This window comes from Myotis daubentonii, chromosome 3 (assembly GCF_963259705.1).
Source record: "Myotis daubentonii chromosome 3, mMyoDau2.1, whole genome shotgun sequence".
Lineage (NCBI taxonomy): Eukaryota > Metazoa > Chordata > Mammalia > Chiroptera > Vespertilionidae > Myotis > Myotis daubentonii.
Genome location: NC_081842.1, coordinates 155,767,043 through 155,787,608, shown reverse-complemented (window position 1 = coordinate 155,787,608; position 20,566 = coordinate 155,767,043). Strand labels below are relative to the sequence as shown.

Here is a 20,566-nt window from a genome sequence, read left to right as displayed (position 1 = left end):
TTTGTGCACAAGGAGACTTGGTCGTTGCTTTAGGAGGCATGAATGGACAACTGCAAGCCTTCAGGGTTTCAGTCCATGAATCATTGTCCCGATTGTGAATAGAAATCCTTCTTAACACCAACATTGAAAGTTGCAGAACTTTAATGAAAATCACGGCAACAGTTGTAGAGTACTTCACTGAGAATCGCTGCATTACGAGGTCTCAGTCACAAATGTCAGATTGAAGCGTTAGGAATGCCTTACCTAGTTAATTTCACTTATGTGTTTCCTTTTATATAAGCACAAAATGATATAAAAATTTGTCTCGATACTACATTACATCAATTCTATATTATTTTTTTCATATTTTAACATCTCAAGTCAGGATGGATGTATCACACAATTAATTAAGCCGTGTTCTTAGTGGTATACAAAATGCTGTATCTTACAATGGGGGAGTCTTAGATTGTTGAAATAAAATGACAAAAAAAAGCTGTTTACATTTGTATAAACACCCAAAAGTAAATTTTTAAAAAGCATTATGTCATAATGCCAGAGAAGTAGCCTGCCTATATTCCTAATACCGTGTTTGTTTGCATTTAAGCTTAGAGTAAGCCCCAAGCAAAACAATAGAAATGTACATAGAACGATTAGTTCTTACTTACATGATTTAATTATATCAACACACACACAAATTTAACTCGTTACAATGTAGGCAAACTTAATTTTTGACCATTTTACTGAGCATGTGCTGCATATTCTTTTGTTGACGCAAATGAAATAATAACATACGGTCACGATGGGAGAAACAGCTGAGATGAATGTCTGTAGTAAACAGCAATAAATGTGTCAAACTTTAAAAAAAAGCATTATTTTAATTTAATTGGTAGCATTTTTTTTCAATTAGCAATAATCGCGCCTTGGATAAACCTCACTGGCTACGATACTACCACTGCGCAAAGCTTGGCACATTTTTAATTAATGACATTTTGGATTCCATGAAACACAGCAGTGCCCACCTCACAGGATCGTGAGGATTCAATGATTAACAGCTATAATGTGCCTAGAGTGGTGCCTAGCTTATGCTAAGTTCTGAGTTTTCAGCTACTAATATTATCCCGAGTCAGGGGCTTTCCTATAGACTGGGAGATAACAAGGTACTAGAAAGCCTTAAAAAGTTTTTTTGTTTTCAACCTGGAGAACTTCCCTACTCCTCCCACCACATCTCAACACCTCGTCTTTATTGAGGGCTTAACTTTATGCCAGAAACTGTGCTTGATGCTGTGATGATGTAAGTATCAACCACAGGTTTGGCCTTCAAGACCAGTTAAATACAGAATGATTTTATCAATACTTATATAGATAGGAAGAAAGATAATGCCAGGTACAGACAGGAATTAAGAGAAGAAAAACATCCAAGCTCCATTATTTATCATTTAACAGCTGGACCTAAGAATAAGCTTTAACATCTATGTTCCTTGGTTTTCTCATTTGTAAAATAATTTAGAGTAACCCCTATCAATAATGCTGCCCGAAATAAGATGAATCATTTCCGTTGTTCACCTAGCCCTTGTTCACAAATGCATGTGGGCTCAAATTCTTAACTCTTGGTGAAGGTGAAGCCAGGTGAGGAAATGGCAGGCTGTCTCAGGAGAGCCTAGTGCTTGGTATTCTGATCATTTCCCTTTCTTTTGGGGGAACTCCTCTCCTGATCAGCTCAGGGATGAAAGGTGATCCAACCTGGACAAAATCAAAGTTCTTCTCCCACATTTTACAAAACTTACTACCATGCTTTGGTTATGATGACGTAAGCTGAAATTGTCATCCAACATCCTCACCTTGCTGTCTCCCACCCCAAAAAGAGCATCCCTAAAGAGTCTGCTTAGATGAGAAAACCAATCCAGGAAGAAAAAAACCAGAGGCAAGTGTGGGAGATGGAAAGACGGCTTCTTTGGGTGTTTGGATCTACATAAACTTTCTTGTTTATGAACTAATAAATTGACTGCCCTTCAGGCTGACACTACTTTGAATTGAGTTCCTAAGGGACAATTGATTAATAATCAAAAGTACACAATATCTACCTGAGAATAAACTCAACACAGTTTAATGCAGTGGTGTATGATTAAATAAAAGCAAACTAGGTATCTTGTATATGTCACTTGTATATGTCAACCAAATTAAACAAAATGTATAAAGGAAATTTTTGGCATTACAGTTATGTGTTTAATGATTTACTCTACATCATGAAGCCTGAGTCCCACCACTTGCTACAGGGAAACAAATTGGCTCAACTACACTTTGTATTCTTAAATATCTTTATATTTAAATTACATAGTTAAATTTAAATTATATTTAAGTTATATTTAAGTTATAGAGTTAAATGATAGCAATTCTCTTTAATTTATATTTATAATGTGAACAGGTGCAAGATTTGTTTACAGTAATTTATGGCTAATAATCCCACATATAATAATTAGCAATTATGAAAGGCCTACCTTCTCTTTGAAACCATTGTTTAAAAAATAAAGAAGGCCAGGTGGAGCTTTACTCCTTTTAAAATGTGAGTCATGAACAAAATGCAGGATGTTGCACTTAACATGGGTCAGGGAATTTGTTTATGCATCAGAATTTGTAAAGAATTCAAAATGGAAAGGGACTCTAAAAAAAGACATTGGGTGTTAATACTACAAACTTCTAGAGCCCTCAATTATTCCAATTTCACCCCCTCCAAGCAGTTGACATGGTTATTCACTAAAACACATGTTTATTGTAAATCCTATGGGAATAAAAGTGCATATTACTCACATGAGCTGCTAGTTCATTTAAGGGAACTGTGCTAGTTAAATTCTTTCCTAAGGAATAGTCTATAATTGAAAAGTATAGTACAATTCTATAGAGATGGCAAAGACGCATTATTACATCATGTAGATTTTTTCCCCCTTTGGTTTTTGTCCAGTTTTCAGTTTAAATTCTAAAAGAGATGAAACTCAACACTTTTCTTGGAAATGAGACTACATCATAACAGATTTCACTGTCAGGAAATTCCTCTCCACCCTGATTTCAGATCACATGTTCATTTATGTACCTCGCCCCACTTTTCCCAATAACAATTCTATTCATCTATTCACACTTTTGATTCAATTCATTCTATTTCTTGCCGGTTTCAAGAAGACAAATTTCCCTTTTAGATTAAATATGAATCCTTTGAAATGCCATTTAGTTGTCTCCCCAGCAGTACTGTGAATGACATAATTCTAAAGAAATTTTTTACTGACTGAGGGAGATTCCTGAAGTTGCTTTAGGAAGTATATGTATTTTAGATTGCAATAACTTATTTCCTATAAATCCCATTTCCACAATTTTATACCAACTGGTCTTTGTGGCATTACTGTCTTTGGATTCTCTTCCACAATTTCTACCACAAGTTTTATATATTTGTGTTCTACAAGTTTCTTCTAGGCTCATCTTCTCATTATGTATTTTTTCATATTTCTAATCTTTCCAAATCTCTTTAAATTAATGCCTTTGGTTTCCTTTTGGTCTAAAACTTATTCCAATCATAAACAAAAAATGGATATCACCAATGTCCAATTTTATCTTTGTTTTTCTTAACCATTAAGTACACAGATGCAACACAGATGTAATAATCTTTTATAGTCATGCTGCAATTTCATAACTGTATGAATTCCAATAAAACTAGGAACATTTAATTTCAATATGTGAGATCATAATGTATACAGAGCTGCCATAAGGTATAAATTAAGCCAGGTATATCATACATACACATATACAATCCAACAACACTAAAGAGTTCCAAGTGTTTTTCCTTCAGTTATAGCTGGATGTTTCAAAACACAGCCTAACACTGGTCATCACAATACCCCTGTGTGGCAATGACAAGAGTGGAGTGAAAATGGATAAAAGGCACAGAATTCATAAGACACAGCTCACTGTGAGAACAAGTGCGGCCACATTTGTGAGCATTGATGGTTCAGACAATGATGTGGAGTTGCTAACTTTCTGACTGAATATAAGAAATAGTAGCTAAATGTATTTATTCAGCCTTTATATAGGACATACTACTGGGTGTTACCAAGTAGAAAAGACCCATTCATTTATCTCAAGAGGGTAAGTTACATATAAATATCAAAGGCAAGAATGGGCAACTGGTGGTTAGCTGGTGTGTCACATGGCCTTTTGACACCTTTGTGGCTGACAAAGGTAATCCTTGGGTTTGGCCTTGTATCAAATCAGAAAATGTTTCAGACTATATAACTGAACATACTAAAAGCCAGGATCTAATTAAAATAAGCATGATGACAACCAGGTGCAAAAGAGGGGTTAATAGGTCTCGTAAGTCAATTCAAGAGGCTAGAAAACACATCTTTTTTTTTTTTTTAATTTTTTTAGATTGTTTACTTTTCAGAAAAACAAAAAATCGCACAAACCCACTGACAATACACCCAATCACCCAACAGTAGTTAATCAATGCATTGTCCTCTGCAACCTCGATATTTCCTTCCTCCAGAAGTGCTCAATTTTCATTGCCAATGTTCTTGGTAGATTCACTTTTCACTGAAAAAAAAAAATAAACATACAGTCACATGTTTATACTGTTTCTATTTAGCCTGTTCTGTTTTTTCCTTTTCTCTTCTCCTTCTGATGCATACCAATAGCACTGCTCACAGGGGTAGACAAACCATGTCATGTCCCAGGCAGCCGGGATATACAATTCTGGCCACAGTAAATAGAGAAATGATGTCTGAAAGTGGCAATTATATTTTGTGAGGTAACATCCTTCCTGACTGTGTGGAAGACTTGAGAATGGTCATTCACAGTGTGGTTAGGATCCCACACTCATACCACCGAATAGATTGCGATTATCACATAGGCTAGCCAAGTGTGGTTGGAATAAACTTTTCCATGATATTTTTTAAACTTAAAATTGAGGGGCAGTATACATTGAGTGAATGTGGGCTGACAGAAGACTAGCTAATCGCCATGTCCTTCCTTTCACAAGAAAGACGACTCAGAGCAGAAATGGAGTTCCTTTACAGGAGCTGCCTCGACTAGAGCATGCAAGTCTATGATCACTCACTAAACTTGAGGACAGAGACTGCACCTTTCCTCCCTATATCTATCTCTTGGGGTAGCACTTTTGTGGTATCAATATAAATGCAAGTCACTCTTTCAGTTTTGTTTTTGAAGACTCAGAATTTTATTTTATTTATTTTTTACTGAACTTATCAGGGTGGCATTGGTTTACAATACCATAAAGGTTTCAAGTGTACAACTCAATAAAACATCCTCTGCACACTTCATCGTACGCCCATCACCCCAAGCAAGGTCTCATTCCATCCACATTACCCAGCCCTTTGCCCACCTCCACCTACCCTCCCACCCCCATCTCCCTCTGGCCATCACCACACTGTTATCTGTGTCTATGTGTTATGTATATATTTTTTGGTTAATCCCTTCACCTTCTTTCATCCAGTTCCCCAACCCCCGCTTCCTTCTGACAGCTGTCAGTCTGTTCCATGCCTCTGTTTCTATTTTGTTTGTCAGTTTATTTTGTTAATTAGACGATATATATAATCTGGTATTTGTCTTTTCCTGGCTGGCTTATTTCACTAAGCATATGGTATTTGTCTTTTTCTGACTGGCTTATTTCACTAAGCATTAATATAGGTCATCCATACTGTTGCAAAAGGTAAGATTTCCTTTCTTTCCTTTTTTTTAAACAGGTGAGTACTATTCTATTGTGTAAGTGTACCACAATATTTTTATCCACTCATCTACTGATGGACACTTGGGCAGCTTCCAAATCTTGGCTTTTGTAAATAATGCTACAATGAACATAGGGATGCATATATTCTTTCAAATTCCTTAGGATATATTCCCAGAAGTGGGATCACTGGGTCAAAGGTAATTCCCATTTTTAATTTTTTGAGGAAACTCCATACTGTTTTCTACAGTGGCTGCACCAGTCTGCATTCCCACCAGCAGTGCAGGAGGGTTCCCTTTTCTCCAGATCCTTGCCAGTACTTGTTGTTTGTTGATTTACTGATGATAGCCATTCTGGCAGATGTAAAGTGATTTTCATTTGCATATCTCTGATGATTAGGTTTTTGTTTTTCTTTCTTTCTTTTTTTTCTTTTATCTGCAAAATGAGATCCAGAGTGACTACTCTATTAATTTCATTGTATGGTGAAATTAAAAGGAAATCTACACTAATAAAAGAGAAACATGGTAATTGGTGTATGACCGCTACGCTTTTCATTGGCTAATCAGCGAGATATGCAAATTAACTGTCAGCCAAGATGGCGGCCGGCAGCCAGGCAGCTTGAAACTAACATGAGGCTTGCTTGCCTCAGTGACGGAGAATCGTTGGAGGAAACCAACGTTCCCCGCCTGCGGCTGCAGGCCTCTGAGCGGGCAGTTTAAGAAACATTGTAACAAATACCGCCCGGACTTCAGCCAGCAGATTCGCAACATTGTAAGCAAAGGCCAGAAACCTACTTTCAGCCGCTGAGGCCTAAGAGCTGGAGCCAAGCCTCAAGGTAAAGCTGGCCCAGAATAAAAAAGAAAAAAAGGAGCGGTTGGGAACTTCAGTCACTCCCAGCCTGAAACAGCCCTCAGCCCCTCACCCAGACTGGCCAGGCACCCCAGTGGGGACCCCCACCCTGATCCAGGACACCCTTCAGGGCAAACCAGTCGGCCCCACCCATGCACCAGGCCTCTACCCTATATAGTAAAAGGGTAATATGCCTCCCGGCACCGGGATCAGCGTGACAGGGGGCAGCGCCCAAACCCCCTGATCGCCCTGCGGCTCTGTGTGTGGCAGGGGGCGGGGCCCCAACCCCCTGAGCAGCCCTGCTCTGTGCCTGATAGCGGGGAGCTCCCCAACCCCTCCCCTCCCACAGGCCCTGCTCTGTGTGTGATGGGGTAGAGCCATAACCTCCCCATCGGCCCTGCCCTGAGTGTGAGAGTGGCGGCGCCCCAACCCCCTGATCGGCCCTGCTCTGTGGGTCAAAGAGGGCGGTGCCCCAACCCCCTGATGGGCCCTGCTCTGTGTGTGACAGGGGCAGCGCCCCAACCCTCTGATTGGCCCTGATCTGTGCGTGACAGGGGGTGGCGCGGCAACCTCCCCATCGACCCTGCCTTGAGTGTGACAGGGGATGGTGCCCTAACCCCCCAATTGGCCCTACCCTGAGCGTGACTGAGGGTGGCATCACAACCTCCCAATCTGCTTTGCTCTGTGCATGACGGGGCGGCACCCCAACTCCCCAATCGGCCCTGCTCTGAGCCCGACCAGGGGCTTCACCTAGGGATTGGGCCTGCCCTCTGCCACCCGGGAGCAGGCCTAAGCCAGCAGGTCGTTATCTCCCGAGGGGTCCCAGACTTCGAGAGGGCACAGGCCGGGCTGAGGGACCCCCCCTCCCCCCCGAGTGCACAAATTTTTGTGCACCGGGCCTCTAGTAATATATAAAAACACTATAACAATTAAGGTTAAAATAGAGATTATTTTGCTTGAGGTTTATACCCATTTATCTCCACTGTGTAAATAAGAAAAATAGAGTTCAGAGAGGCAGAGTAAATGCTCAAGGGCCCAAAGCTAATAAGAGTTGGTACTACAATCATAAATCTCGATCTAGCCTCATATTCCAATTGTCAAGTTCTTTGAGGTTTGCCGATAGTACCTAGATTTAAGATTGTACCAGCAACCAAACTGGTGTTTATGAATAAGGCCTTGAAATAGCTTCCATCCAAGATATGCCCCCATCCTTGTGGAATTTTATAAACTCTAGCAGCGTCCTTCAAGTGTCTCCATATTACAAGTTGTTATCTCTTCTGGCTTTCTTTGCACTTAATGCAAACTCTATTTAGCACCTATTGAACTGTAAAGTTTACATTTGTGTTCCTGAGATCTACCCATTAGCTCACACACACTCTGAAAGAGAAAGGAAGAGAAAGAAGGAAAAGGAGGGCTAAGAGGAGGAGAGAGAAGGAGAAGGGATGAAAGGATTCATTGGCCCAACAACAGACTGATGTATGAGCAGCTGCTATGCCAGGTATTTTCACTAATTCAAGTAATCAATTTTGGGTTGGATTCCTTCTCAAAGGCAGAGGCATTTTCTAATTTTTAGTTATCTTAGAACAACAGAGAAATATATTATGCTGGTATTTTTAAATTAATGGGGCTTTGTACTATTTGGCATTGCAATTTTCGAACTTTTTCCCTTTCCTTGCTTACTGAAGTTGCCGAGTTGTTTTCTTTTAATAGAGCTCCATTCTTTTTCCTTAGACTGAAATGAAGCACGCTTTCATCAAGTCATTTGATCTACTAGTTAATTTTGGCAAAGACCTGTGAAGCAAGTAACACTATTCTGATCACTTCATACTGGATTGAAACGAGATGGGTGATTAGCACTCTACATCTCCAATCTAGTGAGTTACCTTAACTGCTAAATCTTTTCAGTCAACTTTTTTCATTCCTTAAAAAGCAAAAAGCAAACAAACAAAACTTGCCTATTGCTCATCAACATAGGGAACAAAGTAAATTATAGCAATCTACAATAACAAACATTATAACAACCATCAACTGTGAAAACTACTGAATCCAAGCCCAGAAACACATTTCCCCAAAACTAGAAGAGAGACACCTTGTGCTATGAACTCAAGATTAAAAATTCAGGTTTTTGGCTTTGGAGAGAGAATTTCAAGGCTTTCCAAAGAAAATGTCCTATTCTTATATAACCCTTCTTCTCTATTAAGGGACCACCCTGAAGAATATCCAATGGTTTGAGAAGGTACAAAAAACCCCCACAAAACAAAACAGACACCTTGAAGTGTTTACACAAAGAAATGCATGTATGGGAAGGCCTGGCATTGTTTTTTAAAGTATGTGTACTTACGATATGACAACACTGGTATGCTCCTTCAAATCCTGTCGGATCCTCCTTAGTTCTTTGCTAGAGCAGTTCTAAACTATCCTCTATACTGAAAGCACAAGTCACTTGTGCTTCCTGTAGATAAGTCAAACATCATACACCTACCCAAAAGGAGCAAATGTTTCTTAAGAAGGTTCCAAGTGCACTACAAAAGTAGCTTTTCTTTTTGCTTCGTTACAGGAAGCCTTACTTCAATGTGCATTCCTAAACAAGGTAAAAGAGGTGCTGTGTGTGCATGTTTATTTACATAGACAATGTTTGCCCTGGCTAGTAACCCACATTACTAAACAACTTTCCCTGAAACCAACATTTAGAGAGAGAGCTATGTGAATTATGTTAAGGAAAAAGCAAGGTTTTATACAACCTTAAAAAAAAAGTGAAACTGGTCACTTAAAAGTAAAATTTCTTATTTAATTTGAGGACCCCCCCCGCCCCGGCTATTTTCAAACTGTAAAAAATATAAAAAAGAATTAACCTTAAGATTTAGAAATCCATAACTGATTATTAGAAACTTCAAATTTGCTAATTAAAAATCTAGTTTCAAATTGTGAAACTGACAAAATTTTGGCCATTTGGGAAAATTATTTTTCCCTATTAACTTTCCCAAGAATAAGAGCTACTATATACTGTCCAGAGAAGACATTACAGTCAAGGTTACTTCCTGTTAATAGCAATAAAACCGAATTACATATTTCAGGTAATATTATCTTAAACACCAGAGTTCAATCCAATCCAAGGACTTTATATTAACCTGGAGTTTGTTACAATGAAACTTGGCCTATACCTATAATTCTTAACTGAAAATGGTATCTAATGGTTTTGAGTTAAGGTAAGTAACACATAGGACTCATGTAAGACAAAGAGCATCCTTTTATAGCCAGGCATTTAAACTGGTTCAGTCATTTTACAATTGATAGCTTACATTCTCTCAAACCAGACAGGAGCAGCTCATTTGTCACTTACAGTATTAACTGTAGCTATAGAGTAAACGTGTGTAAATCTACTGGGAAAACACATATGTAAGGTAATACAGATGGCCCTATTGCTTGGTCTCACTAGAGTTATTCTGAACATTACAGGAACAAATTGATACTTACCTTCGTGAAGAATGTTCATGTCTTTACTGGATTCTTTCAATACCACATGTAATGTTGGGTACTCAATGATCACTTTGTTCCTCAAATTGTCAAGGAGACTCTTGTGAGGATCCAGTTCATAATATCTTATAATAAAAAAAGCAAAACAAGAAAATGCTCTTAATATTAAAAACTACTCATAAATAACATTTATCAGAGGCCCTTACATTAAAAAAATTTTAAAGTGATAACATTAATCCAGTAGCTATTTCCTTATAATATAGTAAATTTAATATTAAAAAAAGGTAAAAGCTATTATTATGAAGGTCCTAAAGCTAAATCAAAAGCATATTAAATAAACAGACATTAGGAAAGCTCTAGGATAAGTCATTAATTTTTATATCAAGTAAGGAATAAAGACTAACTTTAACATAATATCTACGTTTTATGTATCATAAAATTATCTTGGATAAATGGTATCTAATGACTATCTAAAAATCCTCAAAAAAACTTAGTTTGAGCCTTAAAAGAAAAATAAACACCATTCCATGATAATTTCTAGTAATGTATGTCAGTAAAATAACTGGCTACAAAATACTTTTGTAAAGTGCATTAGAAAACTGTGGTACAGTGGGGCCTTGACTTACGAGTGTCCCGACTAACGAGTTTTTTGAGATACCAGCTGTCGGCGGATTTTTTGCATTGAGTTGACAGAGTAATTTGAGTTAACGAGCTCAGTCTCGGAATAAATTAAACTCATAAGTCAAGGCCCCACTGTACATCTACACAATGGAATTCTACGCTGCCGTAAAAAAAGAAGGAATTCTTACCATTTGCAACAGCATGAATGGAACTAGAGCGCATTATGCTAAGCGAAATAAGCCAGTCAGAGAAAGATAAAATATCACATGATCTCACTCATTTATGGAATATAATGAACAACATAAACTGATGAACATAAATAGAATCAGAGACATAGAAGCATCGAACAGACTGCACAACCTATGAGGGAAGATGGGGGATGAGGGGGTAAGAGATCAACCAAAGGACTTGTATGCATGCATATGAGCAAAACCAATACACAGACAGTACCGGGGCGGGGGGTGAGGGCTTGTGCTTGGAGGAGGGGGTGGCGGGGGAGAGGTCAATGGGGAAAAAAGGAGACTCGTGTAATATTTTAAACAATAAAGAATTTTTTTTTAAAAGAAGTTCATTCCAATAATAGCTTCTAAAAATTTATATTGCCATACAATTAAATACGACATTCCTTTATTTAAAAATTTTTAAAAAACAGATTTAGGTTTCTGAATGAGGCAAAAACACAAAACTTAAGAAATATGGAGTTTATTAGCCATGGTGTATATATGAAATAGCTGTCAAATGTATCACAGGTTCTTAGATGCTCATATCCTTAAGATATGAAATCATCATGCCATTACTTAAAAAAATGTGAGTTGATTAAAGATGCATTCCCCTAACATGTCCCTTGCCTGCTTTCTGGAATAGGATCGAAAGGGGTGGAATTTCGGCTGGCTTACTGGGACTTAGTTGCATATAGGAATGTGCTGGCATGTGAATATCGTGTCATGTCAAAGAGGAAAACAGTAGAGATCATATCCACCAACAGAGCACAGAAGTTCTCTAACTTTTCTTCTCTATCTCTACCAATGATAGATGATATTCACATACACAACACACATCCCAAGGGATACCCAGCCCTGACAGCTCTAACTCCACCTTTTTCCCTCCTGCCCAAAAAAGCATAATGGAATACAAGTGATCAAGTGTGAAGTTATCACTGGGGTACACTTGAGTCTGCTGTAGTTTTAAGAGTAAATCCTTCACAAACCTTGCTACTTCTTAATTAGTAAAAAATTATTTACTCCATAACCTGCAGCTGACTGAGACATGTAGCATACTTACTAAGAACTCCTGGTATAGTGATTTCTTTGTTCTAAGTTTTTCCCATGTCATAGTTATCAAATAAGGGAAAACAAAAGTACTTAAAAAATAGAATGCAAAGGCAAGCCCACTGTAGAAAAACTGATTTCTTTTTAAGAAGTAGGTGACAAGGGAGAGAATAAATGTGAAACCAAAACTTGACTTAACGTTTGCCTGACCACAAAGCTCACCCCTGAGATTAAGTTCTTCATTTTAGAATCAGAGTATTTTTTTTTGTTAAAACTCAAAATGCAAAATACTCAGTTTTCCTAAACCAGCCACCCTAGTGCCCATAGGCCACAGAACACATACATTCTTTTCCTTCTGTAATGTATTACAGATGTGCTTATGATACTTTAAAAGTGGTTCCAGCATTCAAGGATTAAATGTTTCACATCTTTTAAACATTATTTCCCTTTGAAATATGTAGCATTTTAAAAAAAGTTAGCAGTAATTATACAAAAGAAAATGAGATTGAATTAGACATCAAAGCATAACATGAGCTTATAAAATAAAATATAAAATGGATATAACTACATTTTTCTTAAGAGAAAATAAGACTTGAATTCTCAAGTAGAAACTCTTCTAACAGTATCCTATAAACACTTGCAGTAACTTATCTTCTGTGCATTTTAACAAAATAATCAGGCTTCTATTCAAAGACATTTCCCAATAAGGGAATGTTTTCCATTTATTTCAATTTTTGGTAAATAATTTTCTGTGTATACCTTCTGTCTTAGGTATTTTATTTCTTTTTACAATATTAAATATTCAGTAAGTTCTGTAGATTTCCAAGGCTGGAGCAATTAAAAAAAAGAAAAGGATTTCTTCAAAAGCCACATGGTAATCAGAGCTTAATATTATTGCTGATACAGTATCAAATAGTTCCAAGCAAAGGAACCTTTAGATACTTAAAAATTACCATGTAATAATCTACATATTATTTCAATCTTAAAGCTATAATGATTACAATTGCTCATTTATTTTTTAAAACTTGGTGCCTATTTTATGTGCCAACCAGGCACTGCAGAAAGCATTTAGGATGCAAATATTTATAAGAATTTATCATGAATGATTTTTAAGTATTTTATTCAAATGCAATGGAAATCTGGTATGTTGTGTGTTTTTTATTAGAACCAATGAATTTTATTCAATGTTAACTCTAAAATGTTGCCAACTTCTGATTATGGCAATATTGCTATTGACTGTCAGTAAGCTTGTAGGCCTCAGCTTTTCGGTCTGTTAATTAAAGAGGTCGGACTGTACTAGATAATCTTTCAGCTGAAATTCTGAGTTTCTTTGATTCTTCTGCTACTAGTGGTTATTCTTAGTCTACTAAAGCAATTTTCAATTGGTATGTTGCAAGAATCTTTAAAACAAGCAATACCGATTTAGTCAGGGGCATTACCACTTTTCCCTTATACCAGTGGTTCTCAACCTTGGCTGTACATTAGAATCACCTGGGAATCTTTTTAAAATCCTGATTTCTGGGCCTCATCCTCCAGAAATTCTGTTTCTTTGTTATGGGGTGGGGCCACAACATTTAGTAACAAAGAAACAGAGTTTCCGGAGGATGAGGCCCAGAAATCAGCATTTTAAAAAGATTCCCAGGTGATTCTAATGTGCAGCCAAGGTTGAGAACCACTGCCTTATACTGTCAAATAAAAAAATGACAGTATGGTGATTACCAGAGAGAAAAGGGGGTGGGGAGAGGTAGAAGAGCGTAAAAGGGGGAAAAACGGTGGTAGAAGGAAATGTGACTCTGGGTGGTGAACACACAATAAAGTATGATGTATTGTAGAATTGTATCTATCCCTGAAACTCATATAATTTTATGAACCAACTAGAGGCCCAGTGTACAAAATTCGTGAATGGGGGCGGGGGGGTGTTCCTCAGCCTGGCCTGCACCCTCTCCAATCCGGGACCCCTCGGGGGATGTCCGACTGCTTCTCACAATCTGGGACCACTGGCTTCTAACTGCTCGCCTGCCTGCTTGGTCACCCATAACCCCTCTGCCTGCCTGCCTGATCGTCCCTAACTGCTCCCCTGCTGGCCTGACTGCCCCTAACCGCCTCTGCCTCGCCCCACACCCAGGGCCTGGACTTCACTCCCTCTGGCCAGCAGCAGGCACCCAGGACCTGGGCCGGCTTCACTCGGGCCAGCCGCAGCCGCAGGGGACTGTGGGACGGGCGGCTTGTCCCTCTCCCAGGCTGCAGGTGCAGGCGCAGCCGCTGACGCCCGGGACTGTGGGGCGGGCGGCTTGTCCCTCTCCTAGGCCGCAGCCTGGCTGGTCCCCATTCCTCTCTCTTCAGTGTTGAGTGTCTGAGCCGTTACAATGTGATGGCGTGATGATCATTTGCATATTAGCTCTTTATTATATAGGGTGTCATATCAATAAATTCAATAAAAAAACAACAACAATAGTCAACACAACACCTGTCCAAGGTGAATGAATCAAAATTATGCCTATGTTTTATTGTCAGATCGGCAAAAAAGAATGTATTTTTTGCCGAAACCGGTTTGGCTCAGTGGATAGAGCGTCGGCCTGCGGACTGAAAGGTCCCAGGTTCGATTCCGGTCAAGGGCATGTACCTGGGTTGCGGGCACATCCCCAGTGGGAGATGTGCAGGAGGCAGCTGATCGATGTTTCTCTCTCATCGATGTTTCCAACTCTCTATCTCTCTCCCTTCCTCTCTGTAAAAAATCAATAAAATATATTAAAAAAAAAAAAAAAGAATGTATTTTTTGGCATGCTGTAGAATTTTAGTAATTAGTTTATGTTACCATGCATGAGATGAAAAAGGCTGAAAAGCACTGACTTATGCCATGAACACTGTTTTACATTCATATTTAATAAACAACACATCCTTTTTTAAAAAATATATTTTATTGATTTTTTACAGAGAGGAAGGGAGAGAGAGAGTTAGAAACATCGATGGGAGAGAAACATCGATCAGCCACCTCCTGCACATCTTCTACTGGGGATGTGCCCGCAACCAAGGTATATGCCCTTGACTGGAATCGAACCTGGGACCTTTCAGTCCGCAGGCCGACGCTCTATCCACTGAGCCAAACCGGTTTCGGCAACAACACATCCTTATAGAAACTTTAGCTTAGGACAAAGTCACTGAACTTTTTTAGTAACAAAGAATGCCACTTATTACCTAAGCATTAAAATACATATTTGCCATTTTATGCATTTTACATTTTAAATGTAGTCTTGCAACTTTTAGTACAACCTTCAAAACATTATTATTATTTTTTAAAATCATCTTTACTGTTAAAAATATTTCAGATGTCCTCCCTCCATTGACCCTCTCCTGCCCAATCCTGCCCCTTCCCCAGGCCTTCACTGCACTATTGTCTATGTCCATGACTTACGCATATATGATAAATTCTTTGGTCAATCTCTTCCCGCCCCTCCCTACCCTTTTCCTCTGAGAATCCTCAGTCTGTTGCATGATTCCTATCATGTTTATTTCCAAGAGAGTAAAAACCACTTTGAATGTTTGTTTCCATTATCTTGAGGCAAATTATACAGTACAGCTTGGCACTGCCTAAAACATTTAGACTTTAGCTTCTTTGCCAGCCATTAAGTCAGTAAATCCTAAGAGACAGCTGTATCTTTTTTTAAATTTACAAAAACTCTGGTGTTCCCATTAGTAGAATGGCTCTGCTACCATAGGACAAACTACTTAGGTTTGGAAGAATTAAGATACCAACATTTGTCTTTTCTTTTACCGTTAGGGACGCTCTCAGACATTTCCTCTTGTTATTTCACTTGCTGTCCCTCACAGGCTTGCTGGCTGACCCTGCTCCAGGCGGCTTCACAGGGGCATTTGAAGGGCAGCATGGCTCAATAGGCTAAACAGGTGTTACAGTGACTGACATTATATAAATAAAAGTTGTCTCGATATTTAAGGGTATGCTTTTAATCTTGGCACTGTTACTAACTTTCAAAGAAACTGGCCACGTTCCTAAAGTTCTTTCTCTGCACTTTATTAGTAAATTAGGGGGTTTCAAAAAACTTCTCATAACTCAAAAGGAGACAGAGAATTAAAAGAAAAAAGTGAGTCACAAGCCACTTTATTTTCCATCTGACCACTGACACTACACCTCTTGTATTCCCTAAAATATATTGGAACTAAATCTGAATAGTCTACAACTTTAACAATATACTAGCAGTACCTAGGTTACAAATTATTTTCCACTATAAAATAAGAACCCTGATGAGGTGAACACCAAGATCCCTCCAGTTCTAAAATTCTACAAGTTTTGGCTACATATCTGCCAAAGGTAGCACTTAACCTATATTCTTCATAGTCATATTTATTTCTCAATATAGGATTCTGGGTTAAAAGTGCAACTAACTGATTCCAAATGTAAAAAGCTGAATCTTCAGCTATTTAAAAAACATAACCCTAATAAAAATCAGTTTATTGCTATTTGGTTTTAAAAGTATAGCTCATTCTGGCAGAAGGGAATTCAGTAAGGGACCATTTGATGACTAGAAGACATTAGAATCAACCTAGAGAATGTCCATGCACATGAAAGAAATATGTAGAGAGGGGTACTAAATATTGTGTCATCTCAGAGAGGACATGTCCAGTGATGGAATGGGTTTTATGTGTGGGATTCTGCTTGAACCAGTTTTATAATAAGAATTATAAAATTAGTTCTAGGGGGAAAAGCTCAGCTAGTTGGCATAGCTGAGTGAATATTTACAGGACAGATGCAAGCACAACTTAAGTTTCAGTGGCTGTAAGCTTGAAAATTTAACATCATGTTGAGAGTTAAAATATGTTTCCCAAATTTTTAGAGAAAACTTTCATTTTATATTTCACATAATTCCCTTAACCAGTAAATGAAATATATATTTGAAACGAGAGCATCACTAAGTAAACTGTAGATTTATAACCTGCTAAGAATTTGACCATCACATCCCTTTGGATCTGTCCTTCAGTAAATTTATCTACTCTACTTATGTTGCTTAATAATTTGTAATCAGAGACAGAGAGAGAGAGAGAGAGAGAGAGAGAGACACACACACACACACACACACACACACACACACACACACACACGTATACTAGAGGCCCAGTGCACAAAATTCTTGCACTGCGGGGGTCCCTCAGCCCGGCCTGCAACTTCTTGCAGTCTGGGGGGCCGTTGGACATCCTTAGCACTGCTGTGGGAGCAGGAGAGGCTCCCGCCACTGCCACTGCGCTCACCAGCTGTTATTTCACTTGCTTTCCCCGCTCGGGGCTTCTGGCTGAGCAGCGCTCCCCCTGTGGGAGTGCACTGATCACCAAGGGGCAGCTCCTGCATTGAGCGTCTGCCCCTTGGAGGTCAGTGTGCATCATAGTGACCAGTTGTTTTGCCGTTTGGTAGATCTGCATATTAGCCTATTATTATATAGGATATTCTTCAAATGAAATAATGACACGATTACTTGAAATTTCTGGGTGATTCAGATATTTCATTTTAGTCAAAGAATGTCAACCTCCTCCCCAACCAGACCTCTCACTGTAGTTTATTATAAATACCAAAATTATGAATTCCATGTGTATTCCTATGTCCACTGTCTGCTCAGTCTTACAGACATCTAGCTTATTCCTGACTACCTTGTGTACAGGGCAGGGGAGCAAAAATAGGTTTACAGTTGTTTGTATGGGAAATAATGCACTAATTAAGAAATAATAATGCAAGAATAAACTGTTTCATGTACTCAGAACTGTAAACCTAGTTCTCCCCACCTTGCATATACTTGCTTCCTAGAAAGCCTTCAACCTTTTCACCTCTAGTACTTTTCACCTAGTACTTTACCATTGTATTCCCAGCATTTAGAACAGTGTTTGACAAGTGGAGGATCTCAGTAAATATGTGTTGAGTGATGAATAAGCAAACACAGTTGAATAAAGTAACTCAGAATATCTGCGTTATGGTAGTCCCAACTCTGCATCTCCATGATTGATTCTGAGTAAGATACTTAACTTCTCAGAGTTTCAATGCCCTTACCTGGAAGACAAAAAAAACCTAGAGTAATTCTTGCCAACTCTAAAATAATATATTCTATGATGTAGTTGACTCATGAACTATGACTAACTTTTAAGCAAAAGCTTCTCTGAGAGACCTAATCATATTTTGAAAATGACACTTCCTAGTAAAGATAAAAGATCTAAGAGGCTCTACAGATCAGAATTCTGTATACAATTTAGCACCAAAGGAGACTTATTATGTTAACTAGACTAAGGCTAATTAAATCCCTATGTTAATTAGGAGAGAATCTATGGAGGAAGAGGGATTCTAAGAACCAATAAATGAGGGGGGAGCTAGAGTTAGTAAATGAAGTGCCTAGATATTTAAGGCACTGTGCAGACTGTAAGAATGTTTGGAGGTGGATAAGGAACAAGAGAGAATGCTTACTGAGTTTCTACTTAGCTTTAGATTTCTACTAGGAAACTTATCCCAATGAAAACGTGGTAGTTGTTTATTTGACTTGTCATCCCCAACAAAAGGATTTATTTCTATGAACTACCATTACTTAGCAGACTACCTATACATGGTAGACCCAAATAAATATTTGAGGAATTAATTGATGAATAAATGCTAGGCACTGTGTTTATAACATTTTCAAATGTATTAATTTTAATGAAGTACAAAATATACCTCTACAAAATAGGGATCTAGCTCTAAGAAATTGACTTACCCAAAGAAACTAAATTACAGTTACAAAGCCAGGATTTTTACTCAGGTCTGTTTGTCTATAAAGTTTATGCTTTTTCTTCTATTAATTAGTTTCATCATAAATCATAAACATAATTCCTGAAAAGTATGTCATTTCCCTGCTAGAGGTCCTAAATTACCTTTAAAGTATAAAATCTTATTACCAACTAGAGACCCAGTGCATGAAAATTCATGCACTGGAGGGGGGTCCCTCAGCCCGGCCTGCCCCCTCACAGTCTGGGAGCCCCAGGGGTGGGAGGTGACTCAGTGATCAGGGGAAGGTGACGCCCCCGTCACACCTCTGCTGCTGCCACTGCCAGCAGCGCAAACCTCGGCCGACCCTGGTTACCTGAGCCTTAGACCGGCCCGGCAGCCACCATCTGAGGCTTGCCTGCGCCTCAGGCGTTGGCTGGGCAGCTGCCATCCAAGGCTTGCCTGCACCTGGGCTGGCCCTGGGCAGCTGGGGGGCTAAGGGGACTGGGGAACTCTGGAGGCAGGCATGCGGGAAGGGCCCGGCTGTGCCACATGCCTGCCACCCCGGCAGGGCTGAGGGGACTGGCGCCACCATCTTTGAGGGCGTGACAGTCAATTAACATATTCTCTTGCCGGGAGCCGGTCCATCCTTGCTGTTTCAAGGGACCTGGCACATATGGCATACGGTTCTTAATATGTTTGCTCACCTTCTTGGCGCTGTGTTTTAACCAAGGTCACCTCTCCGAGAAAGGTTGAATCCCCAGGTAGGGATTTTCCCCTGAAGTTAGGGAGGGAATAAAACCCCTCAACTAAATGCCAGGCGGGTAATTAATCACTTTAACTACAAACAATCATGCTTAAGCTACATAATCTTTACTCCCTGGAATGGAGATAAGAAACGCCCTAACCTTTGTAACAGAGATTGATAGGATTGAATCAACTGGTATAAATACAGATGTAACTAGACAGCAAGACACAGAACTTAGGAGACAGGACTTAGAAGACAGGACCAAGAGAGACAGAAGAACACAGAACCTACACAGAATGTTCTCTAGAGACAGAAGAACTTCGCTGGAGAGAACATGGCAAAAGATCCTGGACTGAACCTGACTATAGAAATTGGCAAGAGAACCTGACTAGAACCTGGTGACTGAACCTGGCTGGAGAACCTGGACAGAACCTGGCTGGAGAACCTAGCGAGGGAACATGGCTACAGAACCTCGCTGGAGATCCGAAGCAGAACCTCTCTGGAGATCCAGACCAGAACTTGGCTGGAGATCCTGGCTGTAGATCCTGGCTAGGCTGCTGATCAACTGAACGCTGTCTCCGTGTCCTTCCTTCTTCGCCGACTCCGTCTACGCCTTTGGGAACCCTTGGACCTGCTGGGGTTGGACCCCGGCATTCTCTCTTTATTAGATAGGGTACTAGTTTGGCAAGTTACACTTTAAAAACATTTTCACCTATTACATTTACTCTTTACAAACTAGTTGATGAATAGTTATCCTTTCCATCATACTGATGAGGAAAACTGAGTACCCTTGAGGAGTTACAGCTCCATAAGGACCAAGTGATAAGATTGGAACCCAGGACTTCTGGATTTAAAAGTAATTGAGCTTACAGTGAGGATAAGAAAAGACTGAACAAGGGGCATCCTGAACAAGTAAGAGTCTTATAAAGCCCTCTGTAAGGCGTTTTTTAACACATTGTATGCGGGAAACGTATTTATATGTTTTACGTATTTATATGTTCTACCAGTGTAGTAGAGCGCAGGACACGTATTAATACGTTTTTTATAGACTAGCGGTAGAATGCGGGTAACGTATAAATACGTAAACTAAAGTTATCATAATTTTACTGAACATTGCCATTTGCGCAAAAAATTAGCAAAAATGGGCCGCGCCACCTGTTAGCGCACGATAA

General features: G+C 39.2%; 1 protein-coding gene and 1 pseudogene across 2 annotated transcripts in view; both read right to left on the bottom strand.

Moving 5' to 3' along the window:
- Positions 1-817: 817 nt before the first annotated feature.
- LOC132231985 (U4 spliceosomal RNA) lies at positions 818-943 on the bottom strand (annotated as a pseudogene).
- A 3,421-nt stretch (positions 944-4,364) lies between these two features.
- Positions 4,365-20,566, bottom strand: part of ZNHIT6 (zinc finger HIT-type containing 6) — a 58,646-nt gene continuing 42,444 nt past the window's right edge. The window contains exons 9-11 of one of the 2 annotated variants that reach the window (XM_059688994.1): positions 10,028-10,152; positions 9,036-9,134; positions 4,365-4,554 (exon numbers count right to left, since the gene is read on the bottom strand). In XM_059688994.1, the coding sequence (XP_059544977.1) occupies positions 9,076-9,134; positions 10,028-10,152 (184 nt within the window). In that variant the 3' untranslated portion in view covers positions 4,365-4,554; positions 9,036-9,075. The remainder of the gene's footprint in view (positions 4,555-9,035; positions 9,135-10,027; positions 10,153-20,566) is intronic. The other variant, XM_059688995.1, reaches the window with a different exon arrangement.